The 14543-nt window shown below is 43.5% G+C and overlaps 1 protein-coding gene across 1 annotated transcript in view; it reads left to right on the top strand.

The window, feature by feature from the left end:
* Positions 1-14543, top strand: part of GALNT10 (polypeptide N-acetylgalactosaminyltransferase 10) — a 92017-nt gene that overhangs the window by 50315 nt on the left and 27159 nt on the right. The window contains exon 4 of the mRNA XM_014948073.1: positions 2550-2716. Coding sequence (XP_014803559.1) covers positions 2550-2716 — 167 coding nt within the window. The remainder of the gene's footprint in view (positions 1-2549; positions 2717-14543) is intronic.

The raw sequence follows: 14543 nt of genomic DNA, 5'->3' as shown, positions 1-14543 counted from the left end.
CCACCAGCTGGCCTGGGTGGGGAAGGACAAAGAAGCAGCCAATGTGTTTGCTCACTTCCCAAATGGTTTGTGTGGACGTTTATACACCCAGAAGTGTGTCACCTCTGCTTTCTGTTAATCATGGGAAGCAAGGGGCTGGAAGGTGCATACAGGATCTGCCTGGTGCACACGTACAGCTGTTTGTTTCAACAGTTGTGTCCTTCCCTGTTAACATTTCCTTTAAGTGCTTCTGGGTTTTTTAATATTAAATACTAATTTTATTGTAGGTGTGATTGCTGGAGGGAAACAATTTCTCTCCGTGCTTAATGGTTAAACTTAATAGCTAAAGTTTGCTGCTTGTTAAAGTTACTCAGAAAATGAGAATTCAGTTTAAGAAAAGTTAGTTGGGGGCTCTTGTTTCATACTGGAACAGAATTATAGGTAGTAGCTGTCTCGGCAGAAGGTTAAGGTTGCAATGCCAAGGGCTGGATGAAAGCTGGCCATGCAGCTTCATTTTGCATCTTGCATCTGTGCATTGCAGCTACCTCCTGCAAGCTCTTGGCAGCACCCCAAGACAATTCATTAGACCCAGAATAAGCTACTGTCCTTTCACGCAGGCACTTCCTGTAATCACAGATTTATTGAGCTTGTATAACATAGGTGCAGCCTTCTCCCTTTCCTGGGAAAGGTACCAGGAAAAAGCTGCCACTGCCAGAGCTGCTTTTGTTCCCATCTGCCCGGCAGGGAACAGGGAGGGAATTAATTACCCGTGTGTGTGCTCTGCGGTGTGCGGGTCATAAAAGCCCAGCCAAGCACCTGGTAGGAGGGAGTGGGCTCTGGTGCAGGGTCTGGTTGAAAGCTGGCCATGCAGCTTCATTTTGCATTTTGCATCTGTGCGTTGCAGCCACCTCCTGCGAGCTCTTGGCAGCACCCCAGGACAATTCATTAGACCCAGAATAAGCTACTGTCCTTTCACGCAGGCACTTCCTGTAATCACAGATTTATTGAGCTTGTATAACATAGGTGCAGCCTTCTCCCTTTCCTGGGAAAGGTACCAGGAAAAAGCTGCCACTGCCAGAGCTGCTTTTGTTCCCATCTGCCCGGCAGGGAACAGGGAGGGAATTAATTACCCGTGTGTGTGCTCTGCGGTGTGCGGGTCATAAAAGCCCAGCCAAGCACCTGGTAGGAGGGAGTGGGCTCTGGTGCAGGGTCTGGTGGTGGGGCAGGGCAGGGAGCAGAGGACCAGAAGACCACGTCCATCCCCTGCTACTGGGAAGAGGGCAACCCGTCCTGCTGGCAATGCCATTAACATATTCTAAAAATCTCTATTCACGTAGCCACTTCAGTCTGTTTTGCCCCGGATATGTGGGGTTCTGGGAGTGTAGTAGATTTTTGTCCCCTAGTGAACAGCTGCTGAGTATTCTTTACTGCAATTGTTTGTTGTATGGCTTTAGATATCACCTGTTTAACAACGTTCAAACTCCACTGTGAGGGCCACACCTGCAGGAAAATAAACACTGCACTATTTGCTGCAGTTGGAATTTTCTTCATGAAGCTACCTTGAAAACACTCCTGTGAGGCAAGGGAGTGTTACCCCTCTTTCAAAATTAAGACGACTAATGCTGTGGGGAAATAGCCCCAGATTCAAGGGATCCATACAGGGACTCTGCAGAGCTGACTCTCCAGCCTTACCCAAGTTCTCCAGTGCTTGGTGTTCAAAGCTCAATTTCCTTCACGTCTGTCTGCAGAACTGGTCCCAGGTGCCAAACTAGAACTGCTGAAAAATGGAGAACACAAGATTGATTGGTTAGGAAAAGTAAGATTTAAATAGTCTGTCCAGCATGACAAAGGAAGCTTTTGGTAGAGGTTGGAGCTTGACCTATTAGTGGGTTTGTTTATTGAGCAGTTTTTGCCATGCAATTATCCTGTCTCTTCTGTCTAGTGTTTGTAATGTCTCGAACTTGTGGGACTGTTTGGGGAAGATGCTGTCACACAAAACCCTTACTTCTCCACATTTTGTTTACAAAATTTGGATGACCATTATACATGTGATTAGAGTGCTTTGCTTCTCTGAAAACTGGGAATAAGTGAGCCAAACCAATACACTGAGAGTGCCTAGAAGAGATACATTCACCTCTGAGACAGCTTTGTAGAAATTCCTCTTCCTAGTGGTCTTTGAGGTTTAAGGGCAGGAAAAACAAGTATTTTAAAGACTTTGGTATCTCAAGCTATAACTGGAGTCTCCTTTCAAAGCAACTTCAGCACCTAATAGATCCCTCTGATTTTGTTTCCAAGTGTTAGCAACTTCAGCACCTAATAGATCCCTCTGAATTCTGTTGCCAAGTGTCACTGGACATCAACATCCTCACTTCATATGGAATTTTTTTTTGGCCAGGTGGACTAGGTCAGGTCAACTCTGGCTTGATAAGGCCTGAAAGTTGGGGTGCTTTTTTCAGGCACTTTGCATCCATTTGAGGTGTAACGGATGAACAAAGTTACTTAATGGTAATTAAATGGAAGTGCTGGTGTTTTTTGGCACCACCTTTTACCCTTACTGTGTCTATGTCCAGCTGCAAGAATAAGCTGTACCTGGAGAAGCTGCCAAACACCAGTGTGATAATACCTTTCCACAACGAGGGATGGTCCTCTCTCCTCCGGACGGTGCACAGTGTCCTGAACCGCTCCCCTCCTGAGCTGATCGCGGAGATCGTGCTGGTGGATGACTTCAGTGACAGAGGTATGGTAACCTCTATATAACATCTCCACCTATGTTTACCTGCCGGTGCTTAACTACCTAAAGGGATCAATGAAGTTGCAAATATGTGTTTAATGACTTGAGGTTGTTTTAGTTGCCAACAGCACAGCCCAGGTGAACCTTGCTCCAGTGCATTTGAAAGACCAAAAGCCTAGCAAGAAATTCATGTTCCATATTCGATTTGTGCTGATTTAGCTGCTGATGGCATGGGCTGTCCTGCGTTTTGGACAACGTCAATAAACAGGGAAGCTGGTTCGAATGTTCTGCTAAGGGCCTGTGTAGCCCTAAATATTAACCCCAGGGTTAAATGTTTTATCCTTGGAATTCCCAAATTAAAAAAAAAAATAAACAGATGGGGGAACAGCTTACTCCTCACGGTCTGCATTTTTTTCCTAGACACAGAGAACGTAAAAGAAGCCTTGATAAAAGGTTTCCACCTCGGACTGCCTGTGATTTGGCTTTTCTCCTGAATTTCGTGCTTCTGAAAAGTAAATCTGCAACATCCAAAACTTTGCCTGCTCTCACTTGCTGACTCGCAAGTGCATTCTTTATTTCGTACTGCATTGCCAGTAATAGTCATTTGGGATTGGGTTTAAGTGCTGCATGCAAAAATGTGTGGTCGCTGATATAACACATCACCACAAATGGAACAGCCACTTGTAATTGCAGCAGTAATGGGGAGATGTATTTGCTGAATTTCTTGTTCTGTAGCAGAAAGGCAAGGGATCTTTTTCTCTGAATCATTTAAATGGGATGTGATATAAATTAAGCTAGGCTTTGTCCTGTGGTTTGCACCCTTGCTATGGTGGAAAAGGCAATCAAGTGAAGGAGGAATGATTGCCTCTATCATGTGGACATTGCACAGCTAGAAAGCACACATGGAAAATCCTCTGAAGCAGCTGGTGTTGTTCTGTGTTGAAGAGGGTACAGTGACTTTAAGAGGTTATGATCAGATCTACCAAGTCTATTTTCTCCTTTAAAATGACTAGGACTACTTAGCTTTAAGAGCTGCAGAGTTCGAGTCCTGCCACTGAAATTACACAACTGGGGGAAAAGAGCTCTCTACATGGATACACCTCCAAAAATCTGACGTGTAGGAAGCTCCTAAAATGAGCTTGGAAATAATCTCGTGAGTATTTAGTGTTCTGACCTATACTGACTTTCAAATAAGCACTATCCAAAAGCTATAGTATTTGCTCTAAAGTACATCTCTAATGAGTTTGCAAGCAAGGCACGTTGGTTTGAACAAATCAATGTTACATGAAATAAGTATTTCTTTAGAGGAGTTTCAGACTAAGCTGGAGAGAGGGAAAAAATAAAAAACCAAACCAAAATCACACCCTCCCAACAAGGTCTCTTTATTGCTACTCACTCTAGAAGCAAATTAGACAAACTCATGCTGTAACCACAGCTGAATTGTACAAACAAGTTTCTTTTGAGAGAAGTGGAAGTAATGAGAGCGGGTTTCCTGTGGATCTATTTTTCTTGTTCTCTAGATGTGCCCTTCTAACCAGGCAAAAGTACTCCTGGCTCTCCCACCCCTGCTCCTCGCCAGTCTGGACACGTGCTGTTTGTCCAGCTCTCTCCTGCTCTGTTCCACCTGCCTCTGAGAAGATGCAAGCTCTTCTCCGTCAGTCATCCATCTTTCATACAGGAGTTGCAAAAAGTAGCTGAGATTAATTTGTGTGCAGCATCTATTTATAGATGGCTATAAAAGACTGCTGGTGTTGGACAGTCAACACACAAGCAAAGAAAGCGCCAATAAAACCTTTTTGGTTTCTTTTTTTTTGGAAACCGGTGTTTTCCTGCTAGCTCTGTTGATCTATGCACTTTGGGACAATTACTGGTTAGGATGAAACATTTTTGCTTCACTACTGTCAGTTCTGGCTCCGCACTGTAGCGTTTCCTGCTGGCTACTGCTCCTTCTCCAGCAGGCACAGTTCTTCCCTGACCACACTGGGGTTGGTTTCCACATCCCATCCTGGGTTTAAATAGATCTGTAGTCTTCAGGAGGCTGTTAAGTCCTGAACACATGATCTTGACTTGCACGGCTGCTAGTTACAAATTTCTGGTTTCAATTTATCCATTGTATGTATTTAAAAAAAAACAAAAACCCAAAAGAAAACCCCAAAAACCATAAACACACACTTCAATCCAATACCTGAGAATTAATAATTTAACATGTCAAAATGAACTGCAGGAAGGAGTGGGAGGTCCAAGAAAGTGTTGCCTCACATGTTGTATGCTTGAAAAGTGCACATTCTTGGACTTGGACTGTCGGGCCACTGCTCTGGTTATCTGTTTCTCGTGATTAAATTGGGCAGGTGATACAAACCCTGTGTCTAAGCTGATGATCATCACTGTTGTGCCACAGAACCAGTGAGCAGTAAAAAGAATGAGGAGAGATTTCTGATTTCTTGACTTTCTTTGAAAATCATGAATGATTAATCTTCTTCATAGTCTGGAAGGTGGAATGCTGTGCTTTCTTTTCAAATGCTAGTCCCACAAATGTGTAACTGCATCTTTTTTCTGAAATTAGAGAATCACTGTTGGACTTAGTGATAGTAGAGGCCACATTTGAGATCAGAGAGGCATAAGTATGAACAGTAAATGTCAGCTTCTTCCCCAAAGAGATCAGTAAATAGTCATCATAAACTCAAGTGAAAAGCAAAAGATGAAAAGGATAATCGCTCAATAAAAATCTATTATTAATTTTTTTTTATCGAGAGCTTACCCTGACAAGATAAAATATCAGATACACTCTGCTGTACCTCATGATGGCATTTCACTCGAGGGTTGTCTAAACACACCTCTAGCACTTCAATAACTCTTTAAAAAGATGAACCTTCAAGAACTTGGCTTTCCCTGGCAAGAAGACTCTCTCCCCATGGCTGGCATTTCCTGTGTACCGACCTGTGTTGGGGTAAAACGTACTGGGCTTTGTCCAGCTGCTCCTGAGGTTCTGTTTGTGTTGCTTTCTCCTCCTGCTACTGTGCCATCTTCTGTAGGTGGTGATGGTAGTGCTAATCCAGCAGCCTCTTTCAGCCTTCAGTCTCATACACAGAGAATCTTTGCTTCACATGAAGTAAGGAGGATTTTGCTAATAATAGAAATAGTAAGTATGGAAACCTGGCTGCTGCACACATCGGTGGGTTTTTTTCTGACAGATGTTACTTTCCTATGTTTTTCATCTGTTGTTCAGCTTTGAGAGCAAGGAATTTTTGGTGTGACTACGAAGGAATTGAGAAGTTGGCTGACAGAGTGACAGGAGAGTGAAGACAGATTTCTGGGCTGGCTGGTGGCTGCTGTGGTCTGCAGCATACCTGAGAGGCAGCTGTGCTGCTTTGCATTATTGGAGCTCTCGGGCAGATGAATCATCATCTGGAAGTGTCAACAGCCATTTATTTCTTAATTTGTTTGAGAGAGACAATTCTGTGACCTTTAGCAATAAACATTTTTCAAGCAAAAAAGGCTGTCCTGATGACAGCAAATCTTAACAGCGAGCAGCAAAAGCTTTACGAGTTGTGTTTTTGAAATGTTTCCTAGGCTTTGTATTTGAAAAATCAAAATGTGCTGGAACAACTTGCCGTCTGGTATTTTTTTGTGCATTCCTATAGTATAATGTAAATGATGGAAATCTAGTATTCAGACAAATTTAGTGCTGGATTCCACATCAGCCACAGTGCTCTGGGAAAGGCTACTTGTCAGTGGGATGAGTCTAAGTACAGTGGTACCACAGTACAGTACTGTACCACAGTACAGTGGTAGCATCTTTGTAGGAATTCCCTTCTTAGGTTGGGGTAGCTTAAAAGAAGCTGCTTTCCAGCATGGTCACAACAGGGTAAATATTGTTGGCCTGTTTCCTACTTCCTCTAATAGTAGTTTCTAGTATCAACATAGCGTTCCCAGTGAGACTATGAAAGCTTGGTCTTTTTTCCCCACAAGCTTGGATCCCTGTGATATAAGGACTTTCTTCTCCTGCCCATAAGCATTTCAAAACAGTTGTAGGGATTTAATGTGCAGAAGGATATAGGTGTTATTGAGGAGGGGGGCACCAATTCAGCAGACAGTTGTTGGAGAATAAAAACCAGCCTGCCTGGCGTTGTCTGCCTCTTCCTGCTGGGAGCTGCTAAAGACCCATGGACTGACCTCCTGGGATTAACCTCGGCTGTTTCAGGGTGGTCTCAAATAACGCCCACCCTTCTGGATAAGCAGAAATCAGAATGCGATACATGGGAATTACGACCTTAGGATTCCTGATCATAAAAACGCTTAGCTGTGGCAGTCCTGTGTGGATTTGTGGCTTCACTTTTAATTTCTATAGCTATTCTTTAGTTCTGATCTCAGTTAAATTAAGCCTTTTCATATGCTGGCTTGCAGGGTACTAATTATATCCCTCTGAGCTTCTTGTTATGAGAATGGCCCTAAGTAAACTAAAATGCTTTTTTCGTGTATATCAGTTTTCTCCTGGGGACTGTCAGCTGTGAAATTTGTTTGCTCTTTGATTATTTAATTACAATGCTGCTGAGTGGTAAGTGGCTTCTATTATATCATAGAAATGGGAGGAAGGGAACAGAAGTTGAAATGCAGGTCAGTTTGTAACACTGCAGGTTTTTGTATTGGCTGTGATGGGGTGTTATTATTGATAGCAGGCAATGAGTAACAGACGGGCAGGTAGTGGTTCTTCAGGGTCTGCTTCAGTCCCCAGCCCTACAATGTGAATCCGGCTGTGGTTGTAAGAAATAAGCTGTTCATCTCTAGTGTCTGCCTTCTACAAAATGGATTGTTGGTCTCCATCTAATTCTTGTAGCTCGTGGACACCTCTGCTGTATAAGCTATCTCTGTTTGCATGAACAAAGGTAAAGCTGTCGTCTGTCTCTCACTAGATAAATGAACAGCCTTAAGCTGAAGCAGCAGAGGGCAGAGGATGGCACGTTTTCTCTTTGCAGGATGCTTGTCTAAATGTTCTTTGCTTTTCCCCTGATACGTATTTTGTAGCTCTGTACAGCAATGGAACAGCAAGTAGATACTACTACTGAATGAAAGGCAGGAGTCAAACTCTACTCTCTTCTGTCTGTTTTGGAGAAGAGATCTCTTCCAGGTGGAGGCTGGACTGGAACATGTACAGAATAACATACAGTTGAGGTTGGAGAGGACATCTGGAGATCATTTAACCCAACCCCTCTGCTCAACTATAGCAGGTTTCTCCGGATCTTATTCACTCAAGTTTTTAAAATCTCCAAGGATAGAGACTCCATAATGTCTCTGGGGAACCTGTTCTGCTGTTCAGTCACCCTTACAGTGACTTCGTTCAAAAGAAAAAAATAAAAACTTAAAAAATCTTATGTTTAAGCAGTATTTCTTTTACTTCAAGTTGTGCCCAAGGATTCCCAGGTCCTTTTCTGCAAAGCTCCTTTGCAGCTGCGGGGTGGGTACAGGTGTACGGGGTTATTCCTCCCCAGGTGCAGGAATTTGCATTTCCCTTTGTTGAACTTCATGAGGTTCCCGTTGGTCCATTTCTCTCACCTGTCAAAGTCCCTCTGAGTGGCATGTCAGCCATGAGCCATGCCTCCCAGGCTTGTAAGGTCTGCAAACCTTCTGAAGGTGCGCTCAGTGCACTCAGTCCCCTCATCCAGGTCTTGAATGAAGATGTCCCTGACATCGGCCCCGGGAATGCACAGCCAGTGTCAGTGTGGGCCTCCACCTCAGCTTTGTGCTGCTGATTACAGCCTTTAGAGCTCAGCTGGTTCTCTGTCCACCTCACAGTCTGCTTATCTAGCCCAGATTTCATCCGTTTGTGCATGAGGGTGTTATTGGGGGCAGTGTTGAAAGTCAAGATGCCTTTTATAAGTAAGCAAAACTTCAGAAATGAGGGAATACAGAAATGTATCAGAAGAGTAGACCTAATAAAGTGTGTTGCACAAGCATCATGTCTGCCCAGTTCCCTTGCCAAGTCACCAAAAGGTATAACCCTCTAAACAGCAATACCTCTTAAAGTTGAACTAATTGTTTTCATTTGTAAGTTTATCTGGAACAAACTGTTATCATGTATTTTTCAGCCCTTCCTTTAGTGTAAAACAGGGTAGGGTTTTTACCTCTTCACCCTTTGCAGCGATGAAAAATTTTAAATTATTGAAGCCATTGTACACTTCCTGTGTGCTAGAAGGCTCCCACTTAATTGCTGAATGTCATTTAAAAGAAACATCTCGCTGCATACTTGGGGCTTGCTCTGCCCAGGGAGAAGAACGTACTCAGCACACGGGTGGTTCAGAAGCACTTGGGGTCTATCTTGTTTTATGGCTTAGCATGACAGAAATCAGTGATTGTGGCTATGTTCTTAAATTTCATATAAAACTCACGTTTCAGCGTTCGGTTATTTGCATATTGACTGACAGCCTGTTCTTCCTCGTTTTTACTACTACTTTTGCATAAATGACAGTGTTTCAGAACAAGCCTTGTCCCCTGTTGAAGGGGGAGAACGGCAGCATCAGTCATCTCTGGAGCCGGCGTTACCGGCAAAGCGCTGGGCTGATTGGGGAACGAAGCTGAATGTGGCAGCCCTGGAAATACCGCAGTCTCCAAACATCAGGATTGTTCTGGAAGCATTGAGCCAGCCGGGCTGTCTGCCTGCGGGTGCTGTCTGCCTGCGGGGTGGCACCGCACGGAAACTTCACATCCTTCTTGGGCCAAGGCCAATGGAATGAGGTTTGATAAGGCCAAGTGCCGGGTCCTGCATTTTGGTCACAACAACCCCAGGCAGCGCTACAGACTTGGGGAAGAGTGGCTGGAAAGCTGCCCGGAAGAAAAGGACCTGGGGGTGTTGGTGGACAGCAGGCTTAACATGAGCCAGCAGTGTGCCCAGGTGGCCAAGAAGGCCAATGGCATCCTGGCTCGTATCAAGAATAGTGTGGCCAGCAGGAGTAGGGAAGTCATTGTGCCTCTGTACTCAGCACTGGTGAGGCCTCACCTCGAGTGCTGTGTTCACTTCTGGGCCCCTCACTACAGGAAGGACATTGAAGTGCTGGAGCGTGTCCAGAGGAGAGCCACCAAGCTGGGGAGGGGCCTGGAGAACAAGTCCTATGAGGAGAGGCTGAGGGAACTGGGCATGTTTAGTTTGGAGAAGAGGAGGCTGAGGGGAGACCTCATTGCCCTCTACAACTACCTGAAAGGAGGGTGTAGAGAGGCAGGTGTTGGCCTCTTCTCCCAAAGGACGAACGACAAGACCAGAGGAAATGGTCTGAAGTTGGGGCAGGGGAGATTTAGATTAGATATTAGAAAGAACTACTTTACTGAGAGGGTGGTCAGGCACTGGAACAGCCTGCCCAGGGAGGTGGTGGAGTCACCATCCCTGGAGGTATTTAAGAAACGTATAGACATGGCTCTTCAGGGCATGCTCTAGTGCCCAGGGTTATTGGTTTATGGTGAGGTGTTGAGTGTGGGGTTTAGTTGGTTGGTGCGGTGTTTTTGGTGGGCGTTTGGTGTGGTGTGTTTTGTATTTGTTTGGTGGGTTTTTTTGTGGGTTTTTTTTGTGGTTGGACTCGATGATCTCAGAGGTCCCTTCCAACCACTAAGATTCTGTGATTCTTACAGTAACCAGTCAAACTCCCTACCTGTGACTGGGAGGCAGTAACGCTCTCAGCTGTAGCACTGGGATATATTTAAGCCCATGTGACAATGACATTTGCAAAGTCAACCTTCTGGCTTTTAGATTAAACACGGTATATTTTAGGATGTGATTATCCAAGAGGCATGAATACTTGGCTGTATTTGATTTGGAGGAGGAAATTTTGTTACGAGCAAGGTGTATGGGATCTCATTTTCCCTTGGGAAGTGATTAGGGAGGTTCTGGATTTCAGCTTTGTCTTTCTTCCAAGACTACCCTGTTTCCTTGAGCCTTATTTTAATTCGTGAAAATTATATCTGTTTAGGAGTCCTGAAAATATTTGTTCAGCCATCTTAAAATTTGTCTTATTCTTTCCCTGCTTTTACTCGCTTTTTTTCCTTAGTTGTGCGTTTTCAGCAGGACTTTGTGCAGTAAGAATTAGGGCTGCTCTTTGACGTTTGGGAGACAGCGAAGCATCATGAGCCCAGACTCTGGCACGTGGCCACTGCTCATCTTTGAAAGGCAGCAAGAGACTTTTAGGCCTTTTAGTAAAGGGGTCCAAGGAGTGTTTTTCACAAGCAATGTGATGGTTTTGACCAACATTTTCCCCTTCATTTGCCCTCTCCCCCTATGAATGGCCACCTCCTTTGCTTTGCACCGTCTCCTGTATCTTGCTTGAACCTTTCCTGGCAGGGGACTCCCAGAGCCCATCCGTCCACCGGGTGTCAGAGGGAGCCACGGCCAAATCCCTCTTTTTGTCCCCTTTAAAGATAAATCCCCGTGACTTTTTAAATCTCTCTCTACATATTGCAGTACAAGTAATTCTGGAGGAAGCCATATGGGATAATCTGAACGGAGAAGCAAATGTGGGTAAGGCCGCTTGGCTGAACCGCGCGGCATAATTTGGTGTGAAGGGCAGAAGTCACCAAGGAGTGACTGAGGGGAGACGGCGAGGGGTGATTAATGCCTCATTTGGTGCAGCATCAGGTACGTAGCAAATACAACTCTGTTCCATTAACCACATCTGCCAAGCCTTAATTGAAAGAAATCATGTTCTTAGTATCTGAAATAGGAAAGGGTTTAATGCTTGAATTCTTTTTGATCTTTAAATGGAACAGTAAAGGATTTATGCAGCTAAAGAGATTATCTTCTCATCTTTAGGCACACGCATTGTAAAAGTATTTTGTTTTTTTTTCCCCTCCTCTTAAATGCGCTGAAGTGAACCTGGTTGGTACATCTCTGAACGTGGAGTGACTGTGCTCAGGACAAAGTGGTGACAGTCTGTCTTAGGATTTATGCAGCTAAAGAGATTATCTTCTCATCTTTAGGCACACGCATTGTAAAAGTATTTTGTTTTTTTTTCCCCTCCTCTTAAATGCGCTGAAGTGAACCTGGTTGGTACATCTCTGAACGTGGAGTGACTGTGCTCAGGACAAAGTGGCGACTGAATTCTCAATGTGATTCTTTTAAAGCTTTTTACCTTAATGTATTTAAAAAAAGAAAACGCCAAGCTTTTCTTAGGCAACTAGGCTTTTCCACAACCTTTTTTAAAATGTTGCTTTCGAGATCTCTTGCAGAAGTTGTGGTAGCGATTGTCTCAAGCGACTGATAAAAAGATGATTTTGGTAAATTAAGTCACAGAATAGAGGTTTCTTCCTTGCTGTTAGAATTCATTGCAGACCATCTCGGGTCTGTGTAGACTGTTACAAATAACAGCTTTAAAGTAACTGCCAGCGAGATCTCCCCTTGCGTAATGGGAGAAGGTTGGTTCCTCTGGGTGGAGAGACTTGGAAGTCTGAGGCAGCAAATGTACGCTTTACTTTCATTAGAATGAAATTCTCCGTCATGAAATGTACTCATTTTGATATCTGTATCTCATTAATCTCAGGCTCTTGATGATGCTTAATTTGTGGGCCTGGTCATTTGTCATGTGGTTGAACACTACCAGGTGCATAAAGTCACAGCGAGCAGCTCTCGGTCAAGTTCTAAGACTTCCGTTATTAAAATGCTTCTGATGGAAGCCGATACCAATGGCATTTTTCCACACAGAAAGTGACGTGGCTTTGGTGAACGTCACTGATTCTGGTAGTGACACAAATACTACAAAGTGAAATAGGCTTCACAGTCATTTAGGTGGTTGTGACCCACAGTCTGGATGCGATGTTCGTTATCCAAACTCCGGGGTGATTTCCAGGTAGCAGAGGAGAGCGTTTATGCTGGTGTAGGAGTGAATTTGTGAACTCACCAATACTCTGTTCTGTAGTGAGCACCAAATGGTGGGGCAATAAAATAAAAACTGATGCAGATGTCAGATTTTGGTTTAAGAAAAGAGAATGACATGTTAATCTCCATTTCTGGCAGTGTCTTGTGGGTGTGGGATACTTTAGACAACTGCTGGTGACAGAGCTTGCTTTGACTCTGGAGTGAAATGCGGATGGGATTCAATTTTATGGTTTCTTTTTTGATGGCAGTGTCTTGTGGGTGTGGGATACTTTAAACAAGTGCTGGTGACAGAGCTTGCTTTGAATCTGGAGTGAAATGCGGATGAGATTCAATTTTATGGTTTCTTTTATGGTATTCATTTTTAACGTGCCTTTAAACACCATTTCTGTAGTTCTGTATACCCTTCATAAAGGGATATTTAAAACCTGCATTGTTCATGAGGCAGTGGCTGGAGAGGATTAAAAATATGTTCCCTTGTGTTTTAAGGGACCCAGAGCCCCGTTGCAGTTGTTTACTTCAGCTTTTTTTGTGACAGCCTAAATTTAACTAACCAGTTTACTCTTCATCATCTCGTATTTATTACTTTCACATCGGTTGCTACAGCTGAAGGATTCTTCTAGAAAGGAGATGAGGTGGCTTTAAATGGTCCAGTTTACTGTGATCTTTCTCAGCTAATTATTGTGTAGTGAAGGATGTCTGGCAAACTAAAGTTTAAAAAAAAATAAATAATTGAGGAGCAGAGTTTCCATTACAGCTCATTAAATAAATCCAACCGCATGTAGCTTCTATTAGTGGAAGTTTGCAGGAAAACAGCTTTAATTCTATTCTCCTCACCTTGAAGTACGTGTCCTCATCTGCTGGGAGTCAAAAATCCTAGATCTCTGCCAGCTGCAGCACAAATCAGCATTTTAATGTTTTACAGCTGCTTCTGTATAGAAGTTAATTAGAAATGTGATTCAAACACCCTCTGCCAGGACTCATATATGATGTCTATTATTGGTAATCATAGTTTCTGCTATTTAAGCGTGTGTTTTGGGTGGTATTGACAAAGCAGCTGTTCCTACATAAAGACTTTGATAAAGGTGGAAACTTCTTCACTTTGAGAAAATTGGAAGTTAATGCTGCTGCAATTTAAAAATAAAAGTGGATAATCTAAAACACAATCCTTTTCTGTGTAGTTTTAATTGCAGTGATGCTTTCTTAGTAAAGAAATACCACACTCATTCTCTCACTATGGCATCTATTCATAAAAGTCCTGAGGACCACTGGTGCCTGTTACCCACAAGTTAAGCAGCCACTGATGTCTCCAGTGGAACCCAGTCATTTCCCAAGCTGGACAGTGGAAGCCACACTGGTGCCTGTTACCCACAAGTTAAGCAGGCACCGATGTCTCCAGTGGAACCCAATCATTTCCCACACTGGACAGTGGAAGCCAAGGCTCTATTAGTGGAAGTTTGCAGGAAAACAGCTTTAATTCTATTCTCCTCACCTTGAAGTACGTGTCCTCATCTGCTGGGAGTCAAAAATCCTAGATCTCTGCCAGCTGCAGCACAAATCAGCATTTTAATGTTTTACAGCTGCTTCTGTATAGAAGTTAATTAGAAATGTGATTCAAACACCCTCTGCCAGGACTCATATATGATGTCTATTATTGGTAATCATAGTTTCTGCTATTTAAGCGTGTGTTTTGGGTGGTATTGACAAAGCAGCTGTTCCTACATAAAGACTTTGATAAAGGTGGAAACTTCTTCACTTTGAGAAAATTGGAAGTTAACGCTGCTGCAATTTAAAAATAAAAGTGGATAATCTAAAACACAAGCCTTTTCTATGTAGTTTTAATTGCAGTGATACTTTCTTAGTAAAGAAATACCACACTCATTCTCTCACTATGGCATCTATTCATAAAAGGAGGACCACTGGTGCCTGTTACCCACAAGTTAAGCAGCCACTGATGTCTCCAGTGGAACCCAGTCATTTCCCAAG

This window comes from Calidris pugnax, unplaced genomic scaffold (genome assembly GCF_001431845.1).
Source record: "Calidris pugnax isolate Ruff unplaced genomic scaffold, ASM143184v1 scaffold27, whole genome shotgun sequence".
In the NCBI taxonomy this organism is placed as follows: domain Eukaryota; kingdom Metazoa; phylum Chordata; class Aves; order Charadriiformes; family Scolopacidae; genus Calidris; species Calidris pugnax.
This window is presented reverse-complemented; position numbering and strand designations above follow the sequence as displayed.